Below are 14,809 nucleotides of genomic sequence, written 5' to 3' on the forward strand. Positions count from 1 at the left end.
GTGTGTGTGTGTGTGTGTGTGTGTGTGTGTGTGTGTGTGTGTGTGTGTGTGTGTGTGTGTGTGTGGTGGAATGGAACAATTCATGGAGAACCCACTGGTCCATGGACTGGATCTTGAAACTCTGTGTGTGTGTGTGTGTGGTGGAATGGAACAATTCATGGAGAACCCACTGGTCCATGAACTGGATCTTTCTGCTCTTTGATGACCCCAAACAGGGAACAGGCTAGAAGGTAGGAGAGACAAGAGGGCAGAGTCTCAGAACCCCCAGTAGGAGAGAACACCGGGGAGACAGGCCATCCCGAGTAGGCATCATGGCGTAGCAGAGAGGAAGGACACCTGTGGGAGGTCTGCAGAGGAGCCCCCAGATGTCGGTGATCTTGCTGGAGAGGGGCTGTTTCTGGGATGAGGGGTTCTGTGGGGACAGCGGTGGAGGGATTAGTGGGCAAAACTATGGTCAGGAAGTGGCCACAGTGGGTGTGGGCACCCATGTGCTTCCAAGAAGCGTGACGGTAAAGGGGAGGGGTGAGGGGGGTTGCAGGATCAAGGGAGGCCTTTGTTAAGACTCTGGGGTGTTTGTGGACTCTGAGGAAGGAGCAGTGGAAAGGCAGAGATTTCGGGATTCTCAGAGGAGAGGGTGGGGACAGGCTCAGTAGGCCAGGAGAAGGGGCCTCCTTGAACCCAAGAGCAGAATATGGAAGGAGGTTCTGATGAGTCCTGCCAAGGATGGGCTGGTGGATGTGAACAGGGAAGAAGGAGGGCCTTCCCACCTAAGAGCATTGGTTTCTATTTGAAACATCTCTGAGAAGGCTGGAGTGAGGGGAGGGAGCTGCAGTAGCATCGGGGGCTTGGAAAGAAGACTAGGGGAGTGAGAAGAGAGGGGTTGTGAGGAGAGGGGAGCCAGTGCAGACAGGAAGGGAGGCTATGACTTCCTCGGACAGCACGTACCCAGAGGAGGCCATGGTCTCATCATCCCTGGCTGGGCAGAGGGCCCAGAGAGCAGGTGCACCCACATGATGGGCAGGGCCACGGGGACCCTGATGAGAGGTCATCAGTCAGGGAGGCTTCTTGGAGTCCAGCAAAGAAGGAGGGTGCAGAAGAAGCCAAGTGGGCAGTCAGGCCCCAGGGATGAAGGTGAGACTGGAACAGGAGTGAGGGAAGGAAGAAGAGGAAGAGGCCGGGGTCAGAGTTTGGGATCCAGAGCCTACCATTTTAGTACTGGAGCTTCTCCAGTGAACCCTGAGCTCCAGATAGAGCACTGACAAAGACCCGTTCGGTGACTCTGCAAAGCCCTATTCCACCGCCAGGAGTGGGAGCCCTGGGAAGCCAGGCCACAGATACCTGGGCTTCTAGGGCTGATACCACCTTGTCCCAGAGAACAATCTCTGGAGCCCTATTGACAGGACCCATCTCCCAGGGTGCAGCAGGTTGAGGAGGTGGTACCCCAGCTAGTAGATGCTGTGGAAGATTCTGGCTCACCAAGGCCAAGCTGTATGGCTCCAGGTCAGGCTAGGATGCTCAACTTGGTAACTTCTTAATCTCCCTGACCTGCCCCCACTTAATTCCACTTTTTCTCAAATAAGAAGACAGACAAAGGCAGGGCCTGATGTACACCTGGGCTCTGTCCATACCTGGGACTGGGGCGGGGGTGCTGCCACCACGCTGATCACTGTGAAGATCTCAGGACAGCTCCTGCCCCCTGCTGCCTTCTCCTGCCTGAGGTGTCTATAAAAGCCTCTAGAAATGAGCCCCAAAGTCTGATTCCTCTCTGGAGACCAAAGCCCTGGGCACCAGGACATATGCTTCCTCAAGGTCCTTCCGGAAAACAGGCATGCTAACTTTGGATCCCTGTGCTGGCAGACAGGAGAGTCATGTTTCTCTCAGATGGCTTTCCAAGTCTGCACACAGGCCTGCTGCCTCAGCTCAGGACTTGAGTAGTTACAACAGAGTCCTGGCCTCTCATAGTCAAGGAACACGTATTGCTTTTAGCAGGTTTAGGGCATCTTTCCAAATGAGTCCGCATTTACTCTTAAGATGCCAGCATGGAAGGGAGGAGACCAGGGGGCTAGTTGGCCCCTCTGTGCTGAGGCGGCTGAAGCTGGAGCAGGTACCCATGTTACACTCCCTTGGGGCTTTAGAAGCATCTTCCCAGGGCCTGGGGAGGGGCACTTTCCTACACTGGGGCAAAGACCAGAACCCAGAAGGCTGAACACAGAGGGTAAATATCCCCAACAGGCTGCTCCTGGACTTCTGTATCTGAGTCCCAGGTAGACCACCTGGGTGATGGCTTAGAGGCCGTCTTCTCCCCACCAAGAAAAACTGTGGGGAGTAGGGAGGTGGCCTCAAAACTCACCCAGCCCCATAGTTGGAAGTCCTTTAGGCCAGGCCCTGCCCCTTCGCTAGGTAGCTCTTGGGGCCACCTGCCAGCCCTGCACTTGGACCCTGGGTTGTTCGTTTACCTTGTGTATAGGAAGGCAGTGGGAGAGGGAAGAACACTGCTGGCAGCCAAGGCTCAGGAAGATAGGGAAAGAAGGAAGACTGAAGGCGGCTGGAGCTGGGGGCTGCGGGGTGCCATGTGACTGGTGGGGGCAGGTGCTGCCTGGCAACCAGCACTGCTCTACACTCCCCCAACCAGAGTTCATTCTACTCATTATGAGATTGGCTCATCTAGCACTGCAGGGCTTTGAAATGGCTGGAGGCATGCTTTACCGTTCCTTTCTAAAAACTATTCTCCCTGATCTTTTCAGTACCCTCCCCAACCTCACACACTGGCATCTTCGCCAGCTCTCCTTAAATCTGAGAGAGGGACCCAGGTGTCTGGCATCCCCACTCCCCACTGTCTCCTGGTGTCCATGGGGGGATCTATGGGCAGAGCTCCTCTCACCCGTATTGACCATGGGTTCTGAACTGGGAACGTGGTTTGACTCCCTGATTCCCGTGAAATTGGTGGGAGCTGGTCTCCCTCTTACCACAGGCTCGTTTCCGGGACGACAGCCCTCGGGGGCTGCTTCTCTCTGGGGCAGAAGCCAGGTGGGGTCTCCACACCTGGGAATGAGTTCCACCTGTCTTCCCGGAAGAATCCTGTTGATAAACGTCTTGCAGGGAGCACATATTATGCATCATTTTGAGCTTTCTGGTTCCCTTTTGATGATTTTCTGTGGGGGACAAGCAGGGAATGTCAGCTTGTTCTTCCTGTTACTCACTGGACAGGTTTGGCGGGGGGGAGCTTGCTTGTGAAAACAAGAATCTATGAGTATCACTTGCCTGCATCCTGGGCCTTGGTGGGGGTAGAGAAATGGGGCTAGGGTTTCAGAAGCCAAGCCCTCTTCTCCCTCCCCGACAGACCAGTTCCACACATTCCTGTACTTTTTGTCCTTTGGCTCCCTCTATCACAAGATCAGGCAAGGTTCTCTGAAAACAACTCTTACTGGCGGTTCCTCACACTCCTAAACCAGTCAGCCTTTCCCCACAACTAGCCCTGAGCTTGCCTCCCCGCCCCACCGGACTCCAGCTCCGTGCTCCCCAAGCTGCCTCCCCGGTTCCTCTCCAGTTGGGCCAACTTCCTCCCTGCCTCTGAAATTCGTTCTCTGAGTTCCTGTCTGGAGAAATAGTACACTTCTCCCTCCTCACCTGCAGGAATAAGACAGACCCTCCAGAGATAAGACGAGGGATCACAAGCACATCTGGAATCTCCAGCCTAAAGGGCATTCACGTGTGCGCATACACACGCATCCACGCATGCGCACACCACACTCACATGCGTAGGCACATTTTTCACTTACACACAAAAGCCGGTTTTGCAAACATTCTTGTGGCCGAGACACAGGCCACCAGAGTACCTTGGCCTCACTGCCTGCCCCAGATCTCTGGCATCTGGGCCCCAGGGCGTTGTAGTGAGCGACACCTGCAGTTGCTTCTTCCCGCCCTCAGCTGCTCTGAGGGCTATTTATATGCTCTTGAGAAAGTGGGGGAGGCTGATTGCTTAGCTAACGCTAAGCTGAGGCCCTGGATTTGGAGTCCGTGGGTCTCAAGGCCACCTTCTGAAAGTCCCCAAAGTTGGGGTCCAGAATGCTTTGTCCTCCTGCTCCCAGGGACCTTTGCTGGCTCTCCTCCAGGCCACCCCCCAGCCCTCCTGTACTTAGCATGCCAAGTCCCCACTCTGGCCCAGCCTCTCCATAGGCACTCAGCCCCGGCCATCACTAACTTTCTGTCCTCCCCTTGTATTCCTCCGCCTTGAGCCCCAGTATGACCTGTCCTCCCTGCTCCCACTTCCCATCAGCACCCCCTCAGGCACATGACACCACAGTGGGTCCCCATTGTTGAAGGGCCCTTCCCTGACCTTCCCTCAAACTCTGGCCAGCAAATTGCCACCAGACCCAATGGCCGGCACACTGTGAGGCCAGAGGGCTAACCCCAGGCCCGCTGCTGCCCCATAGGCCAGCGTGCAGTACAACATCCCTGTGTCATCTGCCTCCCTTCCGGTCATCAAGAGCCTGGGTCTCAGGGGCATCACCTGCATCAGCCTGACCAACCTGGATGGCTCGCCAGCTTCACTCCAGGTGCTGCGGTCTGTTACCCACCACTTGGGCCCACACCTGCAGAGCTTGTGCCTTGGTGGGGGCAGCCCCACAGAGGCCTCCTTCGTGGCTCTGATCCTGGGCTGCCCGGCCCTGCGTATCCTAGACCTCAGTGGCTGCAACAGCCTCTTCACGTCGGGCATGCTGCTGGCTCAGCCCGAGACGGCGCAGCAGGTCCAGCAGGCGCTGAGTGGCCTCCGTGAGCTCAGCCTGGCTAGCCTTCGGGACCTGGCCGACCTCAGCTTCAACCGGCTCAGCAGTTGTGCCCCCTGCCTGGAGCGCCTCTCCTTGGCCTATTGCCACCTCACCTTCCAGCTAGGCCCAGCCTGGGGCTCCACTGACCCCCAGGACTCCTCCCCCTCCCAACTCTCCTTCCGCAACCTGCTGCGATTCCTGAAGGAGCGGGCTGGCAGACTGCATGCCCTGGACCTGAGCGGCACTGGACTGCCGCCCGAGGCCCTGCGGGCGCTGGGCCAGGTGGCCGGGCTGCAGCTGCAGGAACTGAGCCTGCATAGCTGCCGGGACCTCTCCACAGAGGCCGTGGCCGCCCTTTGCCACCAGCAACCAGGCCTTACCTCCCTGGACCTCAGTGGCTGCTCAGAACTGGCTGATGGAGCAGTCCTGGCCGTGAGCCGGGGCCTGCGGCACCTGCGGCACCTGAGCCTGAGGAAGCTGCAGCGGCTGACAGACGCGGGATGCTCAGCCCTGGGGGGCCTGCGGGAGCTGCAGTGCCTCGACATGGCCGAGTGCTGCCTGGTGAGAGGGCAGGAGCTGGCCCAGTCCCTGGGCTCGGTGCGTGGACCTCCACCCCTACTGGCCTCCCTCAGCCTGGCCTACTGCTCCTCACTCAAGGTGAGCGTTCCACCCCCTTCCTTCCTTCCTCTCCAGGGCCAGGGATTGGGGGAACTGGGAGCCTGGCACCAGGGAGGTGCCCCGTGTTTGTGTCCAAGTCAGCTGGAAGAGGAAAGGTGCCTAGGCAGACAGTGCGCTGCCCACACTCCTCCCTGCCGCCCCCGTGGTGGGTCCATGCAGAGGGAGGTCCCAGAGACCAGAGGGGCCCAGCCTACGAGGTGACCCACACCTCACAAGTCCGGTGTTTGGTGATCACTGCAGTCTGGGGAGGGGACTGAGGGCGGGTGTTCTGGGGGCAGGGGTGACAGAACCAAGCCCTGGGGAAAGGGGCACTGAGGTTACACAGCAGTAGTTGCTCAGGAGGGGCCCTGGGGAGGCCATGTGACAAGGGAGGAAGAGGGTCACTTTTGGCTGACGCCAGTTCCTTCAGTAGGGCTCAGGCCTGTCCCTCTGGGTGGTGTCCCTGTCTTAGCAGTGTCGCCCCCTCCCTCTTTAGCAGGTTATTCCTTCAATCTACGACTGTGCCCAGAGCATTCTTCACCTGAAAAGCATTCAGCGTTTCCCCCAAGTGCCTCTCTTGCCCTACTCCATCCTCACTGTGTCGATCGTGTCTCTTAAGCACTCTCTCTAGAGGCCCATGTTCCCATGTCTGCATCTCTACAAAGCAGCTCCCTCTGTCCTGCCCTTAGTCCTTACCCCCCCCCCCATCCCCCAACCACTCCTGGCAGGTGGCAGCTCCGCTGTATGTCCTCCCAGTCCTAGAGGGAGTGTATCTGATTGACTGGCGCTGGGACCACAGAGAGGGTGAACGCCTTAGAGATTTTCACCTGCATCCTTCCCACACCAGCCAATCTAGGTATTTGTCCTTCTCCCTGTGTTCCCCCTTCTCAGCCCATCACATCCGCTGTGACACACAGCGCAGGAACACTGATGCACCCTTCCGTGGGCCCTGTGACAGTTTCCTGTTGCCTGTGGGGCTGTAACTTTGGGCAGAACCTTCCTAGGGACCCCTCCCTGCCTGAGCAGCAAGAGCTTCCTCCCACAGCCCCACCAAGAGCTGGGGCACTGGGCCTCCAGCCCCAAGGACCCCTCTTCCTAGCCACAGGGCCTGCTCATGCTCTAGGCCCCGTGGGAGCTGGACCTCACAGCCTGCCACACCTGGTGGCACAGGCAGCGGGCACCTCCCCATCACCTGCTCCCTTTTCCACTTCCCTTGTAGGATGCCTCAGTGCTATCCCTGATCCCAGCACTGGGCCCACGCCTCAGGGTGCTAGACTTGTCCTCCTGTGTGGCCCTCACCAACCAGACCCTGCAGGCCATCTGCACCTACCTCACCCACCTCTCAGTCCTACGCCTGGCCTGGTGCAAGGAGCTTGGTGACTGGGGGCTCCTGGGGCTGGGGGAGCCCATCAAGGCACCTTCGCAGGAGCCTCAGGTGTGAGACCCTCGAAGTCATGGCGGGCTGGGGGTACCTGGGCTCAGCTGCCCTCCGACCCTCTCCGGCAACAGTTGAGGGCCAGACTCAGGAGGAACCTGAGCAGCAGGAGCTTCCTCCCACAGCCCCACGAAGAGCTGGAGCACTGGGCCTCCAGCCCCAAGGACCTCTCTCCCCAGCCACAGGGCCCCTCCCTGCTCATGCTGCAGGCCCTGCGGGAGCTGGACCTCACAGCCTGCAGCAAGCTGACTGATGCCAGTTTGACCAAGGTGTGAGGCTGGGGGCGTGGATAGGCTGAGGACCCTGGGGCTGGAACTTTGCTTGGAACAAGCGTTTTTCTCGTGGGCTTCTGCTGGATGTGGCATTTCCTCTGGCTGGGGGTGGGGGAAGCTGGAAGGGCTCCAGGGCCTCGTTACCCTCCCCGTCCCTACCACATCCTCGTAGGTGCTCCGGTTCCCCCAGCTGAGGCAGCTGTCACTGAGCCTGCTGCCAGCACTCACGGACAGGGCCTTGGTGGCTGTGGCCAAGGGCTGCCCCAGCCTGGAGCGCTTGGCGCTGAGTCACTGCAGCCTCCTCAGCGACCATGGCTGGGCGCAGGCGGCCAGCTCCTGGCCGAGGCTGCAGCACCTCAACCTGTCCAGCTGCAGTCAGCTCACGGAGCAGTTGAGTGTATTGGGGGCTGCCTGTGGTGGGGGCTGGCTGGGCCTGGGCCGGGTCAGGCTCTCAGCTGGCGGCTTCCCTGCAGAACTCTGGATTCCATCGGGCAGGCGTGCAGGCAGCTGCGGATGGTAGATGTGGCCATGTGTCCCGGCATCAGCATAGCCTCCGTCAGGCGCTTCCAAGCCCAACTGCCTGAGGTGACCTGCATCCAGTCCCGCTTCGTGGGAGGGGCAGACCTGACCCTAACACTCTGAGGCCAGATCAGTGACCAGTGGCTCAGCCTCTGTCATCTCCAGCATCCCTGGTCCTGGACTCTGGACCTGGAGTTTGACTCAGCTCCCTCTGCCCCTCTCTGTTACATGCCCCAGAGTGCCTTCCCCAAACTAGAAACCCCTTCACTGGGTCTGAGAGTGGGATGATACCAGGACAGCCTACCGGGCTTCTTGCCTGCCTGCCCCACAGCCCACAGGAACCTTCTCCAGCTACATGGCACTGCCACAGGCCCCCGGAAATGCCAGATCCTGCTCACCTGTCCAGGCCTGGGTCCAGAGGCCAGGCCATTGGTGGGCTGGGTCTGATGCTGGAAAGAATGGACCCCGGTACCTTTTGTTCCACCCGTTTCTCACACTAAGGCCTGTGCCCAGCCTTGTTCCCTATAGCTCTCCCAGCCCCCCACCAGCACTGAGTTTTAGCAGCTAAGCCACAGTCTTTGTTGTATACCCAAGATTAAAAATTCCAGATCTTTCTTCCTTGTCTGAAGTTCTCAGACCAAAGGGCCCCTCCCCACCTCAGTGAAGCAGCCCAGCCCAGCCCAGGGACAATTTGTAGGAAATGCCAGAGGGACAGACAGCTTCTTTCTCACACCTGGCCCAACAGGTGCCCCGAGCAGGTCCTAGCTTCTTCCCCACATGGTGGGAGATGCCAGAGGCTTCTCCCCAGCATGAGCCCTGGCACATGTCCCACAGCAAAGCCATGTCCATGTGAAGATCCCAGGAGCATAGTGATTAAGGATGGCTGAGTCAATGGGGTTTTTCAGTACTCACACATAAGACACGAGAGAGCATCTCTGGGTAGGAAAGATTATTAGAGGTCCAACCTTCTAAAACAGAAAGAAGCTCCTGGGACTGGGAGCCCAGGGGAGCAATGAGCTTAGCCTGGAAAGTCAAAGAAAGTGAAAGAAATCAAGTCAGGGAAAGAAGAGGGAGGAAAGGGGACAAACAGGCAGAAGGGACTGGGGAGGTGCATGTGGGCAGGCCAGAGTTGGCGCTGGGTGGGGGTAGGGGGTTCCCAGCCCCCAAAGTGAGCAGGGAGGATGCCAGCTTGAATCAAGCAAGAGCTCTGTAAGCTATGGGCACTCTGTTGAAAGGGGTAAACCACGGCATGTCTGCATCCCAGCTCAGTTCTGTTCAGTCACGGTACCATGACCATTATCCACGGACAACAGGGAGACACAGGAGAAACAGGAGGGGGTGATGTGTGTGTGTAATCAGGTCAGTTTCCTGTTTGAGAAAGCAGTTGGAGTAGGTGGTATTGAGAAGACTGGAGGGCAAGACAGGAAGCAGGAAGTCAGGAGGTTCTTGCTAAGATGATGGTGGCCTGAACAAGGGACTGGAGACATTGAAAAAGAACTGAAGGTATCAGGAGATGTAACTGCATCTGGGTGACACAGTTTCACCTTGAACTCAACAGGGACTATTCTAAGTGGGGTGGGAAGTCTGAATACAGGAGTGGGCACGTGGGGCCCTAGATGCCCAAGTAAGAAGCATAGCTAGGGGGTGGGAAGCAAGTGCTCCCCCGGAACATTCTTCAAGGGAGGTGCCATACCATCAGTTTCTAGGCAACGTGGTGATGGTTAACACAAAGATATTTTGAGGAGGCACTGGGAAGGAGAGGTAGTGAGGCATGGAGATCAGAGGGTGATGGCCAGCAGCTTCCAGCCTGTCTGTGGGTCCTGGGGGTGGGTATGCTCCTCTCTGCCTCAGAGGCTTGGGGTCCATGACCACAGCCTCTGAGCTTAGCCTCCAGCTGGCCTATCTGTGGCTCCCACCCCACCCATGCAGATGAGTTTTAATCAGAACGCAGGCTTCCTGCACTGAATTCCATCTTGTCGGAATCAGCCTACATCCTCCCACTGGCCTGGCGGACACCTACGGGAACCCTGAGTTTGCCCTTCAGCACAAAGCATGCCCAACTTCATGTCTTTTCTTTCAAGTCTCTCGAAAGCAGGCCTTCGGGACCCGCAGAGGACACAGGAAGGGCCAGGCAGGGTGGAGAGCTAAGCTCAGACTGTCCGGAGCCTTCTGCAAATATGGCTCCCAAACTAGGCCCCTGCTAAAATTGGGGAAATACTCCCACCCTGCCATCTCTCCCTCATCTGGCTGGCTGCCCCAGACCTCTCTCAGCTGGCGGCCCCCAGACTACAGCCCATTCTGCTCTGCAGGGCTAGCAGAGGGTAGGCTGAAGACTCACTCTGGAGAAGGGTAACAGGGCCAGCCGGTCCTCACCCTCCTTCAGAACACCAGCCCCGTAACTGGAGTTGCCCAGGTTCATGGCCCCAAGCTGTGGCCCTGGCCTGACGCCCCCCTTTCATTTGCCAGCCAAGGTGGAAGGCAGGCTTAGCCTGCGAGGTTCAGAGCTGGCTCAACACACATCTAAGAGCCAAGCAGACTTTTATTTCTGCTGCAGCCTCTGCTGGTCAAGGTGCCTGTGCTTCCCTCCCTCCACCCTTTGTGGCCACCACGGTGGCAGCAGCTGTGGCCCTTGGCCACCTTCACTGTCAAGGTTCGGCAATGCTGCAGTCATAGCAGAAGTTGAAGTTGGTGGGGGGCGGGGGCACAGGGGGTGGCTGTTCAGGGATGGGCACATTCTCCAGTTCCAGCAGCCGCAGCTTGGTCTCCATGGTTAGCAGCTGCTCCAGGTCCAGCCGTGTCTGCTCACTCCCCATGGGATTGCCCAGCAGGGCGCTCAGCCCATCTGTCCACAGGTAGAACTGTGGATGGGGCCAGCTCCATGAGGTCCTCTCCATCTCTCCCCCTGCCCGTCTGTCCCCCTGCCCGTCTGCTCAGCCTGCCCAGATACTCACCTCCCGTTTGGACGGGGCAATGAAGTTGAGGTGTGCCTCCTCCTCCCCGTGGTCATAGCTGACTGAGAAAGCTAACTCACAGATGTCCTGGAGAAGCAAGGGAGCCAGGAGCACTGAGCAGGGGCCAGTGGGAAGTAGCCCTGGTGCCCACTGCACTCACCTTGTTCTGCTTCCCAGAGCCCTTCTCCCGGACGTGGGGGCAGTCCTTCCCTGTCAGCAGTGCCCTGATGTCAGCCACAGGAACTGCAAGAAAAAGGCTGGGTTGACCACTGGGACCCCTGGTGGCCCGGGGGGGAGCAGCTCGGGGGAACACAAGTGTATGCCCACCCCCATGCCCTCCTCACGCTGCTCGGGCAGGCTCTCGGGGGTCGGCGGGCCTACTCCCTCCTCCACGTCCCCATACTGCAGCACTTTGTGGTTGGGGGACAGGCAGCAGAACCACAGCTTGTCTGTGGGTGGAAAGGGGGAGGGGGAGCAATGAGAGGGCCTCCCCAACCCCTCCCAGCTGCCCTCCAGCCCCATCACCGCCCACACAGTGACCCTGGCGCCGCCGGCTGCTGATCTTGTGGAAGAGGGTCCCCTCGCAGAGGCGGAGCAGACGCTGCTGGCGGATCAGGCCCAGGAGCTCCGGCTTCAGCTTCTCCCGAAGCTCCCTGGGTGCAGGGGAGGGGGCTCGCTGAGCTGACGGCCAGGCCTGGGCGAGGCAGCAGGGCAGGTGGGGACCAGGCCTGGGACCCACCCCCATGACTCACAGAATCGGAGGGGCCAGCGTGCCTTCCTGGTGCAACCGCTCCGTCTGCCGCAGCCGCAGCACCTCCCCGTAGGTGAGTGCGTTCACCTTTGTTCGGAAGAGCTCCAGAGAGCTGGGCTTCAAGGCCAGCGTGCGGGCCAGCTGTTCCCGCACCACTTGCATGACCTGGGGCCATCCCAAGCTGAGCTCAGGGCTTGAGTTCCAGGCCCCAGCCCCAGAACCACCTCTGCCCTGGCCCAGGTTTCCCCACTGCTGCCCTCCGCACCTTGTCGAAGTCCTCTTGAGTGGCCCGCATCTCCTTCCAGGTCTTATTCAGCAGCTGGATGCTCACACAGAAGAGCTCATGGAAGCTCTGGTCTTGGCCAAAGAACATGGGTGAAAAGTCCTGGGCTGTTTCGGAACCTGGAGTGGGGGGGCAGGAGGGGCTCAGGGAGATAGTGTGTGCTGCCCCTGGCCCTCTCTGCCCTTCCGTCCCCCGTTCCTGAACACGCTGTGCCCAGCGCCACTCACAGGGCTCCCCGACGTGGAGCAGATCACACAGCAGCACGGTCAGCTGGATGCTGCTCCGCGCAAAGGGGCACTCATGCTTGTCCTCACGGCTGCTGTTCTCTAGCACAAACTGAGGAGGCGGGAGCACAGGATGGGCTGGGGAGTCATGACTAAGCCCCAGGAGGCCCCGCCTAGGCGCCCTGTACCCCATTCATCCATACCCCACCCCGCCCCACCACTGACCCGGCTGTAGGCGCTGGGTGCCTGTCTGGAGAAGTAGAGCATGTTGTCCAGGGCCAGCAGGCCAGGGGGCACGCGCTCCAAGTCCTGTGCAGGGTTGCTGTTCTGGGGGGAAGGGGAGAGGCAGCTGAGGAAGGTCCCAGCCCTCTGGAGCAGTAGCAGTAGCCCTGGGTGGAGGCAGGGGGCAGGGGGCTGGGTAGGGGTCACTCACAGAGAAGCCCAGTTTGCGGAACTCGCGGGCACACAGGGAACGGCGACGGTCAGCGCTCAGCCCGGTGCCCACGGACTCCCCCTCCGGCTCAAAGGCAGCTTGGCGCAGGGCCTGCAGCTGCTCCCGCTGTTCCTGGGGTCATTGTTGGGAGTGATGGCAAAGTTGAAAATTCAAGGCCAAACTCGGGCCAGCCCCAGCCTTATGCACGCTCAAGGCACCTACCTGACTGTAGGGGTCCAGTGGTGTCCGCATGCGTGGCTCCAGCAGCCCCAGCATCAGGGCCTGCAGTACGTACAGGTGGTGAGCCATCTCGTCGCCCAATGGCGCTGCACTGTGGATGATGTTCTGAAGGACAACCCGTCCACGGCTGTGAGTGTGGGCTTGCAGGGAGAGGAGTGGGGAGGGGTCTGCCAGGTCTGGTCCTTCCTACCTTGTAGATGAACTGGCGAAGGTTTCTCTGCCACAGGTAGTCGAGCATGTGCTGGTGGGTGGGAAGGGGGCTTGAGTGATTCAGCCCACCACGAGCGCCCATCTTTTCGGCCCACTGCTTAGCACAGCACCCACCAGCTCCTGCCCACCCCATCCAGTCACTGGATGGATGCCCACCTTACGTTCTGCAGGGGTGGCCCCCTGTAGCAAAGCTGTCAGCAGTGCCATGGCCTTGGTTTGCAGCTGCTGGTTCATCCTGGGTCAAAAAGAGGGCTCAGCCGGCCATCCAGGGCCCAATCCTGCTGTCCTCCCTGGTCCCCCACCTTCAGACACTTACACCTGCAGGTGCACCAGCAGCCTGTCTAGTGGCACCTCGCTCTTGACCAGCTGGCCCAGGGTAGGGCTGCTCAAGGTCACATTCTCCAGCAAGCCCAGGGCCAAGGGCTGCACAGAGGCATCCATCAGGTTCATGTTCACGTAGCACACCACCTTTGGCGGAGCAGAGGTTGTCACCACCTCATCACCGTGGAAGGCCAGGCCCTGACACCTCTCCACCACCCCCACCTGTTTCCCCGAGAAAAGCCCACCCACCTTCCTAACAAAGGGGATGCTGAGTGTCTCCCAGGACACCACGCCGTGCTCCATAAGCTCCAAGAAGGCCCTCAGTGCGAGGGCCAGCACCTCTCCTAGGCTGGAGGGACATCGGAGGCTGAGCAGAGCCAGACCAGGATCTGCGGTCCCACTGTGTCCCCCGCCCACCACAGCCCTGGGCTCACTCGTCCCCATCCTCAATGATGGTGCCCAGTCTCTGAAGCCCATCACGGCTGATGACCTCCCGGGCGAAGGTCAGGTCCGGGGCCAGCAGGAGGAGGTGCCGCAGGGCTTCCCGGCGCCCTTCAGGACTTTCGCTCTGCAGCCCCCGCAACAGCCGCTCCGCCTCGCGGTCCTGGCGGGGTGGGAGCAAGGGCAGAGCACAAGTGAGGAGGTAAGGAGAGAGAACTGGGGTGTGGGGACGCGGGTGTCCACTAGGTGGGGCACTTCTGGGCTGGAGCTGGGACTGGGCCCCCAGTCTCCAGGTGCAAAAAAGAGGCGCAGCAGAGGGGCAGGGAAGGAGGGCGGGGTCGGAGGGGCATTACTGGGGCCGTGCTGAGGCACAGGATGCTGCCATTCTTGATCTCCATGCGGTTCTGGAAAAGATGGCAGAGAACGGAAAGAAGTCAAGAAGGGCCCTGAGGACTGGCTAGTTGAGGCTGTCAAGAAGGGAGGATTTGGGAGTCAGTAAAAGATCAGGTTGCAGAGAGTGGGACGATGACTGCAAGTCGAAGCCAGAGTTAGAAGGGATCACAGGGTGGAATGTGGGGCGGAGGGGAGGGGACTCACGTTCTCGGTGATGTATCTCCGGTGCCCATCCGCAAACTGCAGGGCATAGCGCTCAGAGTGAGGCAAGCTCCACCTGCAGGCAGCAGAGGCTCCGTGAGGCGGGCAGGGGGCGCCCTCTCCCTCCTGCCCCGCCCCATCCCCTACTCCTCGCGCCCCGCGCGGACCCGCACTCACGCGTCGCACACCTCCTTCAGTACAGCAGCCAGGGGTTTTGCCTACAAGTGGAAGAGTCAACTCACGGGATGGGAGTGGGAAGAGGTTGCGGAGATGCCTGGGGAGGGGCGGGGTGGGCTATTCGAGGGGAAGGGGGCGACCCGGAGGTAGGTGGTGGGGTGGATGGAGGCCAGCCAGGCCTGGTGACCTGGTCCAGCTGGATGAGCTGCGGGATGGCGTCACGCATCTGGACGGCGATCTTCACCACATTCCGCGGGGGCGCCATGGTCTAGCCGTGGGGGCCTTATACTTTCCAGATGTGCCACCTCCGCTGAGAGCACACCTGGCCTGGGGCCCCTGAGAACGAAGGCGTTCCTCAGTTCGAGGCTTGGCTCCCGTGGCTCAGGCTCCCACTCGCGACAAGGTGCCGCGGCCTTCCCTAGGGAGCCGGATCCAAGGCCAGTTCCGGGTTGGAGTGCGGAGGATAGGAGAGCGCCTGCCCCGCCCCGCCCCACCAAGGAGGCCCCGCCCCGCCCCAAGGTGCGGCAGGTGG

At 60.0% G+C, this 14,809-nt stretch overlaps 2 protein-coding genes across 6 annotated transcripts; one reads left to right on the forward strand and one right to left on the reverse strand.

The window, feature by feature from the left end:
• Positions 1-128: 128 nt before the first annotated feature.
• Positions 129-8,266, forward strand: LOC122421729 (leucine-rich repeat-containing protein 29-like). Of its 4 annotated transcripts, XM_043438001.1 has the most exons (5): positions 129-5,426; positions 6,646-6,861; positions 6,987-7,130; positions 7,306-7,523; positions 7,607-8,266. In XM_043438001.1, exons 1-5 carry the CDS (start codon positions 4,716-4,718, stop codon positions 7,773-7,775), a joined length of 1,458 nt encoding a protein of 485 aa, XP_043293936.1. In that variant the 5' UTR covers positions 129-4,715; the 3' UTR covers positions 7,776-8,266. The 4 variants fall into 4 exon arrangements, with proteins under 4 accessions (XP_043293936.1, XP_043293937.1, XP_043293938.1 ...); XM_043438002.1 differs by lacking the exon at positions 6,646-6,861; XM_043438003.1 differs by lacking the exon at positions 6,646-6,861 and having other exon boundaries at positions 7,041-7,130.
• Positions 8,267-10,173: 1,907 nt separating this feature from the next.
• On the reverse strand, positions 10,174-14,761 carry ELMO3 (engulfment and cell motility 3). Of its 2 annotated transcripts, none has more exons than XM_043437997.1 (20): positions 14,465-14,761; positions 14,278-14,318; positions 14,104-14,176; positions 13,860-13,910; positions 13,500-13,669; positions 13,315-13,414; positions 13,061-13,212; positions 12,901-12,979; positions 12,725-12,775; positions 12,517-12,639; positions 12,295-12,426; positions 12,087-12,188; positions 11,865-11,973; positions 11,620-11,756; positions 11,356-11,519; positions 11,144-11,256; positions 10,948-11,052; positions 10,764-10,846; positions 10,604-10,690; positions 10,174-10,494 (listed from the first exon to the last, which is right to left on the reverse strand). In XM_043437997.1, exons 1-20 carry the CDS (start codon positions 14,540-14,542, stop codon positions 10,486-10,488), a joined length of 1,959 nt encoding a protein of 652 aa, XP_043293932.1. In that variant the 5' UTR covers positions 14,543-14,761; the 3' UTR covers positions 10,174-10,485. The 2 variants fall into 2 exon arrangements, with proteins under 2 accessions (XP_043293932.1, XP_043293931.1); XM_043437996.1 differs by having other exon boundaries at positions 10,174-10,510; positions 14,465-14,757.
• Positions 14,762-14,809: the final 48 nt, after the last annotated feature.

Source organism: Cervus canadensis, chromosome 18, assembly GCF_019320065.1.
Source record: "Cervus canadensis isolate Bull #8, Minnesota chromosome 18, ASM1932006v1, whole genome shotgun sequence".
NCBI lineage: Eukaryota > Metazoa > Chordata > Mammalia > Artiodactyla > Cervidae > Cervus > Cervus canadensis.

Excerpts from the sequence above, each read along its gene's own strand:
- LOC122421729 (XM_043438001.1), top strand. The coding sequence starts at position 4,716 with ATGCTGCTGGCTCAGCCCGAGACGGCGCAGCAGGTCCAGCAGGCGCTG. Across the intron at positions 5,427-6,645 it reads CCTACTGCTCCTCACTCAAG|GATGCCTCAGTGCTATCCCT; the intron begins GTGAGCGTTCCA and ends CTTCCCTTGTAG. Across the intron at positions 7,524-7,606 it reads TGCAGTCAGCTCACGGAGCA|AACTCTGGATTCCATCGGGC; the intron begins GTTGAGTGTATT and ends GCTTCCCTGCAG.
- ELMO3 (XM_043437996.1), bottom strand. The coding sequence starts at position 14,542 with ATGGCGCCCCCGCGGAATGTGGTGAAGATCGCCGTCCAGATGCGTGAC. Across the intron at positions 13,213-13,314 it reads GCATCCCCTTTGTTAGGAAG|GTGGTGTGCTACGTGAACAT; the intron begins GTGGGTGGGCTT and ends GCTCCGCCAAAG. Across the intron at positions 12,640-12,724 it reads TTCGCCAGTTCATCTACAAG|AACATCATCCACAGTGCAGC; the intron begins GTAGGAAGGACC and ends GTTGTCCTTCAG.